Raw genomic sequence first — 14,285 nt, forward strand, 5'->3', positions numbered from 1 at the left:
GCATGAGAGAGAAATATAAATTTTTTTTGCAAGTGTACCTCAGCTGTGCCTAGAAAGAATAGAACCCGAAAGTTTTCAGCAACCTATGATTTACTGCCTGGCCTGCCTGTGCGTCTTTCTCGATGTTCAGTGATCACAAATAGTCTCTCTCTCTATCTATCTGTTGCCAGACGCCCGTAAGGGATGGCCACAAACAAATCGCATGCATATCGTCCTGTCCCCCGCCATTTCACTGCCCTGCTCCCAGCTCACACCTCCCTCTCTCATATACCTCTCCACTCCATCCCTTCATCTCATCCTTGGCCTCATCATCCCTCTCCCCCCCTCCACCTCGCTCACATACGCTCTCCTCGTCAGTCTCTCCCTTTCCATCCTCACCACATGGCTAAACCACCTCAGTGTGTTTCTCCTAAAGCATCCTATCACATTCACATCTACACCACAATGCTCCTTCACTTCCTTATTTGTCAGTCTGCCTCTCCATGTAACTCCACATGCTCCTCTCATATAACTCATTTCCACTGCCCTCACTCTTGACTTGTGTCCCTCCAACAAGGTCCAAGCTTCACTTCGGTATGTTAGAGTTGATATCACAACACTGCCATACAGTAACTTTTTCACTTCTATGCTCACTTCCCTGTTTCTTATCACTCCTTTCAAAGAACCAGCAACCTTCCTTCCTTTGGTACCCTTTCAAACACTTCCCCCTCAAAACTTCCATTCTTACTCATCACACTACCCAAGTACTTAAACGCACTTACCTTTTCCATTTCCTCCTTATCCAACCTCACTGTACAGTCAATGACTTTATTTCTCTCGAAGACCATAACTTTACTCTTCCCAACATTCTCCTTTAGATTCCGTTTCCTACACACTCTCCCAGACTCATTCACCAAGCCTTGCAGCTCCCCTTCGTCTTCAGTTAACAGCACAGTATCATCTGCATACAAAAGTACAAGAAGTTTCCACACACTGCCCTCTCTCATTAGGGCCAATCCAACATCCACTGCCCTATTTTGTATCTCTTTTATAACCCCATCCATATATAGATTGAACAACCATGGAGACATGACATATCCCTGTTTTACTCCAACTTTCAAATAGAAAAACTCTCCCAGTTCACTGTCCACACGCACTGCAACCTTAGCACCTTCGTACATACTCTTCACATCATTCAGCAACTTCCCATTTACTTCATATATTCTTAATACTTTCCACAGTCCTTGTCTATCCACCCTGTTATATACTTTCTCCAAATCCATGAAGGCCGCATACAATTTCTTTCCCCTCTCTAGAAACTTTTCCACTGAAGACCTATCTATATATCTATTGCCAGACGCCATAATCCCGTAAGGGGTGGCCATTTGACTTTGTGTTATTTGTTTTACGTGGAGGGGCACTAACCCTTCACCAACCCACTTGTTGACACGTTGGAAGCACGTATAGTTTGGTTACATGGTTACCACCCAGCGTTGTAAATGGTTTCTTGGCTTGCAGGAAACCATTTGGATTGTCACTCAACGTAAAGCCACCTGTAAGTGAAAGAAAAGCAGTAAGAAGTGACAGGAAAGATGGGAGAAATAGGAAGAGAGGAAGGCAGGCACAGAAAAGGAATGATAAACGCTAAGGATGAAGTAGGCAGAACTACATCAAGTGAGCGGATGATGGTCACCACCACCTACCACTAAGAATGAATATGTGATCTACTCAGCCACTTCCCTTCCTAAAACCTCCCTGCTCTTCTCCAACTAATTCATCCCTTATTTCCCTTACTCTGTCAATAAGCATCCTTACATATACTTTTCCTATTACACTAAGAAGACAAATGTCCCTATGATTACCACATCCTTCTCTTTCCCCTTTCCCTTTGTACAAGGGAATAATCGTACCTGACTTACATTCCTCTGGGATTTTACGTACTTCCCAGGCCAATCTGCACATCTTCCACATCCATTATACTACGGTACTATCTCTCCTCCACGCTTAAGCATTCTACCACACACTCCATCAATTTCTGGGGCTTTCCCCATTCTGACTTTCTCCACTGCGTCCACAACTTCTATCCTACTGATTTCTTCCTCTCTTCTTACATTCTTCCTTTTTTAAGCCATTCCCCAGCCACTTATAACCGCTTTGCTTTCATTCTTTATGTTCAACAATTCCTTAAAGTCGCTTCATCAAATCTAGTGAAAACATAAACCAACAGGCTAAACGTCTTTTATATTCCGCCTTTTGTCATACAGACCGTTGGTATCACTGACATGAGTTGCCATTTGGTCCAGGTGACGGGTCAGTGGATATCCATGTTAATTAAGAGGAATAGGCCAGTCCATTAAGACTTTTGGACAACTATGTTTATGTAAGTATTATGAAATGACTCCCCATCACAGTTCCCTCTGTTGTTGTCACGTTTGCATAGTTGGTTTTCAGATAGATAAATGTTTGTACATCTATTCTCCTCTCCAATATTTATCTTCTCATCATTTCATAGGTCAAACGTTATGGATTGTGCCTGATTTTGTGTATGTGCTTTCAAAAAACATTTCTACTAGGTTGGGAATCGTTAATTGTATTTGGTTTGCTTTGGTTGAAGTATACCCTCCTTTATAGTGGCACTGTAGAATTTTGTATTTATTACTGTTTATTATTATTATTATTATTATTATCATCATTATTATTATTATTATTACTTTAATCCCATATATGGTGTAAATGAGAAGTTGTTGAATGCCGTGAAGAATACGTATGAGGGTGCTGAGGCTGCAGTGCGTGCTGACAGTGAATTGCATGAACTTTTCCGTTTGATGGTTGGAATCAAACATGGATGTGCCATGTCTTCAAGGCTACTCAATCTGTGTATGGATGGGGTTATAAAAGAGATACAAGGCAGGGCAGTGGATGTTGGAGCGGCCCTAATGAGAGAGGGCAGTGTTTGGAAACTCCTTGTACTTTTATTTGCAGAAGATACTGTTGTTAAGTGAAGACGTAAGTTACGGTCTTCGAGAGAAATGAAGTCACTGACTATACAGTGAGGTTGGATGAGGAGGAAATGGTAAATGGTAAAGGTGAGTGCGTTTAAGTATCTGGGCAGTGTGATGAGTAATGATGGAAGTTTAGAGGATGACGTGCTTGTAAGTGGCAGAATCGGTAGAGAGGAGGCTTGCAGTCCTAACGGACCCAGGTTCGACTCCCGGCTGGGGCAGGGAACAGTTTAAGGATTTCAATTTCTTAAAAAGCAGATTTTTCTGATCTACCAGATGACCCGCCGACATGTCATAATAGCACACCCGCTTATACCAGTACACCAGTCCTGTATGAGACAGCCCTAGCATATATTCAACATGGATGGTGGGTGTTGGCGCCAAAGTGGTGACATGTAGAGATGTAGGAGGACTACTGGGCCCCAAGGTGGACTACTGGGATTTGGGAATAGGCCCTGAAGCCTTTGCCTAAAGTCGAACATGTAAAAAAAACAAGGGGGGGGGGGAGACAACAAGGAAGAAAGGTTGCTGGTTTTTGAAAGAAGTTATAAGAAACAGGGAAGTGAGCATGGAAGTGAAAAAGTTGCTGCATAACAGTAATGTGACACCAACTCTAACGTATGGAAGTGAAGCTTGGACCTTGTTGGAGGGACACAAGAATGAGAACAGTGGAAATGAGTTATCTGAGAGGAGTGTGTGGTGTCATACTGACAAACAGACTGACAAATGAAGAACTGAAGGTGCATTGTGGCGTGGATGTTGATATTATAGAAAGAGTTAGGAGAATCACACTGAGATGGTTTGGCCATGTGGAGAGGATGGAAAGCAAGAAACTGACGAGGAGAGTGTATGTGACTGAGGTGGAGTAGGGAGAGAGGGAGAGGGAAGCCAAGGATGAGATGGGAAGATAGAGTGGAGAGGTATAGAGGAGGGGGTGGAGGAAGAACTGTAAGCAGGGCAGTGAAATGGCGGGTGACAGGGCGACATGGAGGAGATTTGTTTGCGGCCACCCCTTAGGGATTAAGGTATTATTTTTATTATTTTTATTATTATTATTATTATTATTATTATTATTATTATTATTACTATTATTATTATTATTATTATTATTATTATTATTAATTCTTCATTATTATTATTATTATTATTATTATTATTACTATTACTATTATTATTATCGTTTTTATTATTATTATTATTATTATTATTATTATTATTACAATTATTATTAATATTATTATTTTTGTCTACAGGGCTATGTTGTCCGCTGCTATTCATTACAACAGTGCTACATATAAGATATCCAGTTAATACACATCAATTGTAATATATATCAATCGGGAAATTCTAGGTATCCCAAACACAGTGATTATCTGGCCAAACATTTCGACTGCTCGAACCCCTGAGTATTTGCGAACCCCACCACAGAACCAGTCACTCTATCAGCCTAACGTAAACGTAAATGGGATTAATGAAACATGAGATACGCCATTCCTCATTTGTAATATGGTTTACCATATAACCACCACCATACTTATTTAACAACCAAACAACATACATCATGAGCACCACCACACCAACATATACAACCACTTCCACATTAACACCACATACCACCATCAAACAAGACAACATGAAACTACACAAGGTCAATATTTAGTATAGCTCCCGTCTGCGGTAATGACATTTCGAAGCCTTGCATTGACTCAACAAGATGCTTAGCAATATCCAGTTGTAAGCGAAGGCTCTCCCGTAACTCCATTACTTTGGTGAACAATTTTCTCCTAGGTTGGCTGTCACATCCAAGTCACTCTCTGCTGACATGGGCACATACGTTTCTACTTGACTGGGGTCCGATGATTATTTGCAGGCCACTCAAGGAATGTCACCCCAGCCCTCGCAATCCATGCAGTGTAGATGGGACTGTTGTCTTGAGCCAAATAAATGTGAACTCTTGCTCCCTTCACCAGTGCTGCTCTTGTAGATGGTATTAACACATGTTCCAAGATTTCAACATTATATATCAGCTGTGAGACGACCCTGTCTCGGCCAGCTGCCCTAGACAACCCCACGTCTTCTAGCCCCAGATTTCACCTGTGATGCGGCCACTCCTCATAGTGGCAAGAATATTCAGGTCGTGAAATCTGCATTCAGTAATATCCCGATACACGATACCCCTAGATGCGATACCTTGGCTTAGCAATGGGGGTACAAATTGCACCAGGCCCCGATACCTGATGGGCAAGCCCTAGTTTAATGATGGGCCCTCCGATGTCATGCCCTGGCCGAAATTTTGAATTGCACGCATTCCCGCTCCTCTCTCACCAGCCATCTCAGAGTGAGGCTCTCCCTTACGCTCGCCCACCACGCATTGTGTTGCACCACCAGTGTTACGCAAGTTGCTATTGCTGTGCATCAAAACTGTGTTCAAGCAGTGCTGTGAGTAGAGCAATGATATTAAACATGTGTGGAGTGCAATATTGTGTGATTTTGGGCCCAAATAAGAGAGATAATGTCTGGTAAGGATGCTGCACGTGGTGGAGCTAGTGTTGGTGCTAGTGGAGGCCCTAGTCGTGGTGGTAAGTGGCCTGCTTGTGGTGGTGCTGGTGATGATCCCACGAAGTGTGTATGTAAAAGTGTCACTGAGGGTGAAATTGGACATCCTTATGCAACAAGACAAAGTCGATGGTGCATGTTCTATTGCCTCGGCTCTCCACCTGGCCCAGTCGACTGTCTCCACGATCATAAAGAAGAAGGTCATTTAGGCTGCTGCTGGGGAGGTTGCAATCTTATCCGCCTCCCATATCACCCACCAATGAGAACCTGTGATGGAGGAACTGGAGCGGATGCTGCACATGTGGGTGGAAGATCAGAACTGGAACAAGACACCCATGAGCCAGGATGTTATTTGCACTAAGGCCCTCTCGCTCTGGGACGAGCTAAAGGTCAGGCGTGAGCTTGATAAAAACGAGATCTTTAAGGCTAACTAAGGGTGGTTTGACTGGTTTAAGAGGCGGGCAAATCTCCACCACGTGAAGATGTACGGTGAGGCAGCGAGTGCAGATACGGTGGCGGTGGCAGTGTTACTGATGAGCTGAAATGCATCGTCTTGGAGGGCGGCTATAGTGCGAAGCAGGTCTTGAATTTTGACGAGACTGGGATCTTTTGGAAGAGAATGTCCTCCAAGAAATCTTGCAACAGAGGAAAGGTCTATGCCAGGATTCAAGGCCTCAAAGAACCGGATGACACTGCTGATGGGGGGCAATAACAAGAGTGACCTCAAGTTGAAGCCGCTCCTAGTCTACCACTCAAAGAACCCAAGGGCTCTGGTGGGGTGTGCTGAGGAGAACCTTGGGGTTATCTGGAAGTCGAACAAGAAGGCTTGGTTGACTTCAGATATCTGTTTGTCCTATTTCCATTTATACCTCTCTCGTGTGCTGAAGAGGTATGCGTCTCATGAAAATGTGGTGAACAGATTTCTCCTGGTGGTGGATAATGCACTTAGTCACCTGCCCGCGATGAAGGAATGAGCCAGCAATATTGAGGTGTTGTTCCTACCCCCCAGCACCACGTCTTTGTTGCAGCCAATGGACCAGGGGGTGATCGCTGCCTTTAAGGCCTACTACCTCTGGCGCACAATGAAGCAATTGGTAAGGGCCTGAGACGGTGATGACAAGACAACCATACAGCAGTTCTGGAGGGGGTACAACATACGCCTTGCCTTGGAGAATATAACTGCTGCATGGGACGAAGTGAGCCAGGTGATGATGAACGGTGTGTGGCAGAAGCAGTGACCAGAGTGTGTTCACTCCTTCACTGGCTTCCCCGGGGGTGTACAACCTCTGCCTGTCGAGCATGTGTGGCAGGACATTGTCGAGTTGTCGCATGAGGTGAGCTTCAGGGAGATTGACGAGGATGACGTCGAGGAGGTTCTTGAAAGCCACAGGGAGGATCTCAGCAATGAGGAACTTCTCAATATGGAGATCCAGCGGGTGCACCAGAAGGCAGAGGAGGAGGAGATTGTGCAGGAGATCCGAGCTCTCAACATCAAGATCCTCAAGGAGATGCGAACGAAGCTGGACGAAATCATAGACTTAATGAAACCACATGACCCCCTCCCAGGATGAAGCAGGGACACACCAAATCGGCTCAAGGAGGGTATGAAAGTCTACAGGATGATGCTGGAGGAGAAGAAGAGGGCGGCCAGGCAGACAACGATCACAGCCTTCGTTAAGCAGGCCCCCACCAGGCCAGCAGGATCTCCCCAGCCCTAGACAGGCAGAGCATCTCCCTAGCCTTCAACCAGCAGAGCATCTCCCCAACCTTCAACCAGCAGATAAACACTGAGGGACACCTCCAGCCGAGGACGTGCTTGGCACATTGTTCTGGATCTAATCTCCAGCCAATCACCGTCTCCCATGTCACCTGCATCTCCACTAAGGCACTCTGCCACTCCATCGCTGCCTTCCTTGTTCCACCCTCCATCTCCCATACCACTTCGGCCACTGTCTCTGTCTCTCTAGCCACGACGAGAGCCACCACAACTAACTCCATCACTACCTCATCATTCATCGCAGCGGTCTCCCTCGCCATCTCACTGAACATCACATCACCTCCTCTATCATCGCATCACACTCCACGGCCACCCCCAGAGCCATCGCATTACACCTCATCGCCACTGCCTGAGCCAGAACATCACACCCCATTGCCTCCGCCTGAGTCATCGCATTGCACTCCATCGCCTCTGAGTCATTGCATCGCACTCTATCGCCACCCCCCTTTGACCCTCCCCTGGAGATAGGGTTTGAGGGCTTTGAGGAGGAGAACTGAGTCTTCAGGAGCACCACTTGTCCTGTAGCCTTGGGGTAGAATAGCAAGGATGATGACCTGGACCGGACATGGACTTACAAGAAGTAAGTGACGAGAGGTGTTTGATATTGTCTAACCTATTCATTATGATTTTCAGGCTTTATTTGCTACTTTCAGTGAGTTATTTACAGGTGTTAGGCCTGGGTTAGCTTCCTTAACAGCTGTTAGGCCATTTAAATTGCCTTTAAACCTGTTTTTCGGCTCATCTGGGTGAGTTTTGGACTTGGTTTGGGGGGAAACCCAAGGCTGGTAAAGATCCACACTGATTTACATGTTGAGTACCCCATCATACAATACCCCATCTAACGATGGGGTTTTACCTAACCAAGTAGATCGTTAAACCGGGGTATGCCTACATATAAATAGGTATATTAAAAGGAAAGCTTTGGTTACTTGCTGCATGAATATCACTCATAAGAAGATCTCTTCATTCTGAGCACTTTAAACCCTGAAACAACTATTGGAAATTATCAATAACCCTAAAACGAATTTCTTTATTTAAAAAAAAAAAATACTCACTGCTGACGCCCCTTGTAAACAGCGTGCTGTCAGTCGCAAACAACTATTTCATAAAAAAACGAAATAAAGCAATCACCCATTTTTTATGGGTTTTGAGGGGTAACAAATGCTCAGAATGAAAATATCTACAACTTGGTAAGAGTAAAAATCTTTCATCAAATAATCATAGCATTTAAAATAATGCCTAAAATTTGATGACTCTATGGTAAATAATAAAAAAAAGCTACAAAGTCAAATGTTGTCGTCATTGTAGTGTTGAAAAAAGGACTGACGACAGATTAGCTGCCTACTAGGACAACATTATTAATTCTTCCATTAATTCTGGTAAATGATGCACTGAATGGGGCAGGAATACCTTGCAAAGATTGGCAAAACAAAACAGTTGGTTATCAACGTACGCTAACTGACCGTGTGTTACTTCTGTGCTAAATACGGCATGGTCATAAACCCTCTGAGGGAAACATCTTTTCTTCACTAAATATGACACTCTGCCAAAACTCCAGTAGCATCTCAACATACCGTCTTGCAAAAGCTAATCGGTCCTGTTTGTCTTTCCATCAAGGCATGTTTCATTGCTGGGATTCGTGTGATTAAATCACCATCTGAAGTCTTTGCAGAACTGTTTATGTGCTGTATTCTACGTGTACCATGTCCCGTACCATGTAAGTAGCGTGCATTGGGTCCCTTTCCATTTTTGCAGCTCTTTCTTGGTCCTGTTGTAGTGTTGTAACACGAGGGCAACCAGAACGATGCCGATTCTCCGTTGTCCCTTTGTCCCAAAATCGCTGAATCCACCTTTCAACCTTTTGTCTGCATACACCGAATGTTTGTGCGATGTGCGGCAGAATCCTATTCCTCTGAGTAAAGGGAGATCATACAACCTCTCATCTCCCTGGTGGATGGATGTTTGGTGCTTGCTCACTGCAAACTATATCGTAGTAGGTGTACCTTGTGTTTGGTGTGCCAGTGTAAGCTGAAATGACTATGTGTATTGCTGAGGCCTTACCGATTATGGTTCATATCCATTCACGAAAAATCCCCTGGACTCATATGAACTCTTATCAGAGCAGCAGCAGATGCGAAGCTTAAGGGATTCACGCCTGTCAATCACAAGTATGTAACTATGGTAGAACTTTCATAATGTTTCTTAAGTAACATTTATTCTTCGGACAAAACAGCGACATGACTATTGGCGTTCATTGTACCTACAAACCATACAGTGTAAGATTAATTATGCAGAAATTCCATTAGCATTTTACTTCCCCCGAAAATAGTCACATTGTCATTAATTTACCACTGATTTCTAGTTTTGCACTTACAAGGTATTTTTCTGTATGTAAGTATTTATCTGTGGTCTTGTAAGACTATAACAAATCTACAATAATTTTTTAATGGTCATCATTTTCATTGTTGATAGTGTGTCATGTACTGGAATGTCACTTACTATCATTTCCATTCTCATTATAGCACTTTTTTCCATACTCACTAAATCAGGATATGTAAACATCTTTAAAAATTTCTGACACTTAGAAGTGTTTGGAGGTCTGTTAGGAACAAAGGCATTGTCTCACACAAAGGCAAGCCTTGAGCTCAGCACACATTGTCATACATGCTTCAGTTTTATCCATTTTCTCCTCACTTCGACCTCTTCCTCTTTAGATTTGATTCACAGATGTCACTGGGTAGTAGATGGCATGAACTCCATGCCGAGTTGGGCTGTTCATGGAGGTGGGTAGCTGGGAGAAACAGGACAACATTCTCACTCCATTATAGCCAGTGGATGACAGAATGATGCAGCATCTTCAGGCAGGCTGAATGGGGTTCCACATGACCCACTCCTGAAGCATAATCATGAGATAGATGGAAATAACTGAACATGAAAAATAAGAAATTTTCCAAGGTCTTCTGGAAGTACCATTGCAGTCTAGGGGCTAAAGGCCTGTCAGAAGTTAAATAAAGTCGGCTGATGGCATCAAGAAAAGTATTGTTGTTGATCAACTCCAATGTGTCTGGTCGACCAAAATCACCAGTCATAAGCAAGCAGCTGCTCCTGCAATTCCTTTCCATGAACTGCCTCGCTACTGTGAGGTGTGGAGAATAGTGTGGAGGTTTGGTTTCTGGGTGGGTACTGCATTTGCATCTCTCCACCAAGTTAACTGTGGCACTATAGTTCAGTCACTCCATCTCATGTTCTGATTACAAGGTTACCACCTAGCTTTGTAAATGGTTTCCTGAGTTACGGGAAAATGTTTCACGTGTCAGCAAGTGTAGTGCCATCTGCAGCGAAAAGAAGTATTAAAAAAACTATAGATAGGAAACGGAGAAGTAGGGTAAGAGTAGGGCAGACACAGAAAACACTGCAAGAGGTAAAGGAAAAAGTAGACAACGTTACATCGGTCAGATGTGTGTGTGTGTGTGTGTGTGTGTGTGTGTGTGTGTGTGTGTGTGTGTGTGTGTGTGTGAGAGAGAGAGAGTCAGATTGACAAACATCAAAAATATTGTAGGTGATATTCTACTTGATGTTAAGATGTATGGACTATGAGCCGCTGAGACTGTCACGGTAAAGTCCTTCATGAGAGGGGAGAATATTGAAGGTGCTTCATCCCGGATCTCACCCAGACTGTCCTTAGATAAAAATAGCCACTACATTCCTTTACCCCCACTGAGGTCATGCTTCTAAACCTCTCCAGGCCGTCTATGGTTCTATAAACAATGTGACGGAGACGTGATCAAAACTTTATTATGTATTTGAGGAAGGTGAATGGAAAGTAAGGAAACAGATGCAATGTGCAGAGTGAAAATAGAGCGGTTTTAGAGCAAAAATATTAGAATTAGTCCTGGAAGCCTGCAAAAAGTTGTCCTCTTGAAAGAATACTGAAAAGCAAAGCGAAATCGAATATTTGTTCATTTGTGGAGGTCTGGAAGCACACATGGAGTATCTACAGTAGGATATGATAGGAATGCGAGAGGCTTAAAATGGGAAAGAAAACAATCAAGGCTTTACAGTTACAAAACAGAGATGATGAAACAGATGTATGGGAGCACAGAGGTTTGAAGATATGTAAAAGCTGGCATGGGTGTGGCAGTGAGAGGTTTAGGTCTGACAGGGGTAGGTAAATAATAATCATGTAATCATCATCATGTGGAGGCAAACGCTGAGAGGCGAATAGCCTTACTCACCTTCAAACTACACCCATATGGGACCATCCGTGCAACCCTCCAGACAGCGATGCTTTCTCCCTTAAATATCTCTTAACAGGAACGATTGACTAGCTCCAGCCTTGAGTTCTGTGGCCTTATCTTTGGTCTCCCCCACCTCTGGTTCTTTCGTTCAGAGATTAATCGGTGAACAGGAGCAGGCTCAGGAGGATGGGCCACTTGCCCATGTAACTGTATTGGCGCACACTTGTTATTTGGGCATTAGGACTCGACACAGTCTTACACAGTAGTCGCTCGTTAGGCACCCAGTTATAACAGCGATACCCCATGATCCATCGAAGGCACTTAGTACCATATGAGTTACTTTACAACTTCAAGTCTGTTTAGTGCCCGTGTCTCACAGCCATACAGTAAGACAAGGAGCACCAGTGCCCTGAAGACACGATAATATGTCCTTATACACAAATAACGACAATGTCACCCAAGATGAGTGAATTCATAACCCTATGGGCCAGACCACAGCAGTAAGATTTTTATCGTCTGACCCACTGTTATTATTTACCACACAATCAGGAAAAGTGAATCTTTCCAAGATTTCCACGTTCTCACGATATGATTAGATGGACCGAATTGCTCCACCCAACAAACTGTCAAAGGACCGGTCCTTGGTTGTAGCCTAAGAGACCTTTACTTCCAGTGGCTTTGCATTTCTCGTGAAATGCCTCTAGAGCACTCAGTATTATCTTCACCGTCTCTGATAGGATAACTGCATCATCAACAAAGTCAAAAACAGTTACCCGATATTGCCAAATGATACTCCACACTCCACAGTGACTTTGCCTCACTGTCCAGCCAAGTACCCAATCCATGAACATGTTGTAAAGAATTGCAACAAGGACACATCCCTGTCTTACACCAGTACTTACAGGGGAGAAACTGGACGTTCCCTCTTCACACATGACAGCTTTTTCTCAGAGTTTGAATACAAAGCAGTTAGTCAGATTATCTCTTCGGGGATCCTACTGAGTCACAGAAGTTCCCATTTTGCCACCTAATTTGCTGAGTCAAACACCTTCTTGGGATCCACAAATAGTGCAAGCAGACCTTGTTGATACTCATGGTGACATTTCTCGAGAACTCTAAGAGTTGGGATACAAGGAACTGTAGATTTCTTGGTTGTGAACCTGGATTGCTTGGGCCTCTGAAACTTCAGCAAATGGTCCTGGATACTCATCACAAGAATGTGAGCAAGAACCTTACCCAGCACAGTGAGCACATTAATACCACAGTAGTTACAACAGTCATGCTGGTCCCCTTTCCTTTTCAAGACAAGTGACCAAATCTTTACTCCACTCAGAAGGATTGATACCAGCCCATGATATGGTTCTGTGACAGATGCCTTGACCAAGGATTCAGCCCCAGCTTTTAATAGTTCCAGTGGGATACTACAAACATCAGCTGCTCTACCACGTTTCAGCCTCTCTGCTGCCTTCATGATTCCCCTAAAGAAAGCATAGTATCATCTGTTGGCGGGAAAGTAGTCAATGGCTGCAGTCTTTCTTCTCTAGTGATCCCAATTCTACCCAGTCCCACATTTGCGACTTAGTACTAGCTGGTATGGATTTATTCATACCAAGTCAGCAGTTCACTAAAAGATCGAACTCTCCAAAATGGTTTGATGGCAACTGTGCCAGAGCAACAGCCCAAAAGTCATTAGTATATAACTCTTACTTAAAATAAATAACATCTGAATCACTCTCTCAATTTAAAATTGCTAGAAATCATGCAAAATCTGTATTAAATCTAGCTAAATCAAACTTTCTTCAAAAGCAAGCATCAAAACTGCTTAACAACCCTGATGGCAATAGAATATTCTGGTCAACTCTTAATTCTTTCAATAATAACTTTAACAAGTCATATTCCATTCCCCCACTAAAATCTTCAGATGGCAGCATTACAAATGACCCTCGTGGGAAAGCGGATATTTTTGCCATTACATTTGCCAGAAACTCTACAATAGACGATACCAGCCAGAAAGTCCCAGTACTAGAACTTGACTCTCCCGAAATTGCCCCACTTAAAATACAGACAAGATACTTAAAATCCATCCTAGACAATTTACTTACCAACAAAACTCCAGGCACAGATGGAATTCCTCCAATTGTTTTGAAAAAGTGTTCCCCTGAACTTGCCTCTGTCCTAGCCAAATTATTCAGACTATGCATACGTACTTCTTTATTCCCAAATTCAAGGAATGAAGCCAATATCCACCCAATTCCGAAGAAAGGAAGTTCCTCTGACCCCTCCAATTACAGACCAATAGCTGTCACATCTTCTCTTGGTAAGGTATTTGAAACTTTAATTAATAAGCACATTGTTAAACATCTTGAATCCATCAACTTAATTAGTGATAGATAATATGGTTTTCCCCACGAAAGATCCACCATTGACATACTCAATCTCCTTACACATACCATCCATCAATCAATTGATCTACATGGAGAAACTCATGCAGTAGCCCTTGATATTTCTAAACCTTTCGACAGAGTATGGCACCGTTCCCTGCTGTCCAAACTCCCTTGCTATGGACTAACGTCTTTTGTTTCTTTGATTTCTTCATATCTTATTGACAGGAAAATAGGAGTAAGTGTAGATGATGTATATTCCAATTTCCACTCAATGAACGCTAGCGTGCCGCAGGGGTCAGTTCTGGCGCCAACTCTATTCCTGGTTCATATTAATAATCTCTTATCTGTC

General features: G+C 43.3%; 1 protein-coding gene across 1 annotated transcript; it reads right to left on the minus strand.

The window, feature by feature from the left end:
• Positions 1 to 12,579: 12,579 nt before the first annotated feature.
• On the minus strand, positions 12,580 to 13,023 carry LOC145400773 (uncharacterized). Its single transcript, XM_080273211.1, has one exon. It carries the CDS (start codon positions 13,021 to 13,023, stop codon positions 12,580 to 12,582), a length of 444 nt encoding a protein of 147 aa, XP_080129337.1.
• Positions 13,024 to 14,285: the final 1,262 nt, after the last annotated feature.

The sequence above is a fragment of the Coenobita brevimanus genome, chromosome 53 (assembly GCF_032717465.1).
Source record: "Coenobita brevimanus isolate Jiangsu-jjx chromosome 53, ASM3271746v2, whole genome shotgun sequence".
Taxonomy (NCBI): Eukaryota; Metazoa; Arthropoda; class Malacostraca; order Decapoda; family Coenobitidae; genus Coenobita; species Coenobita brevimanus.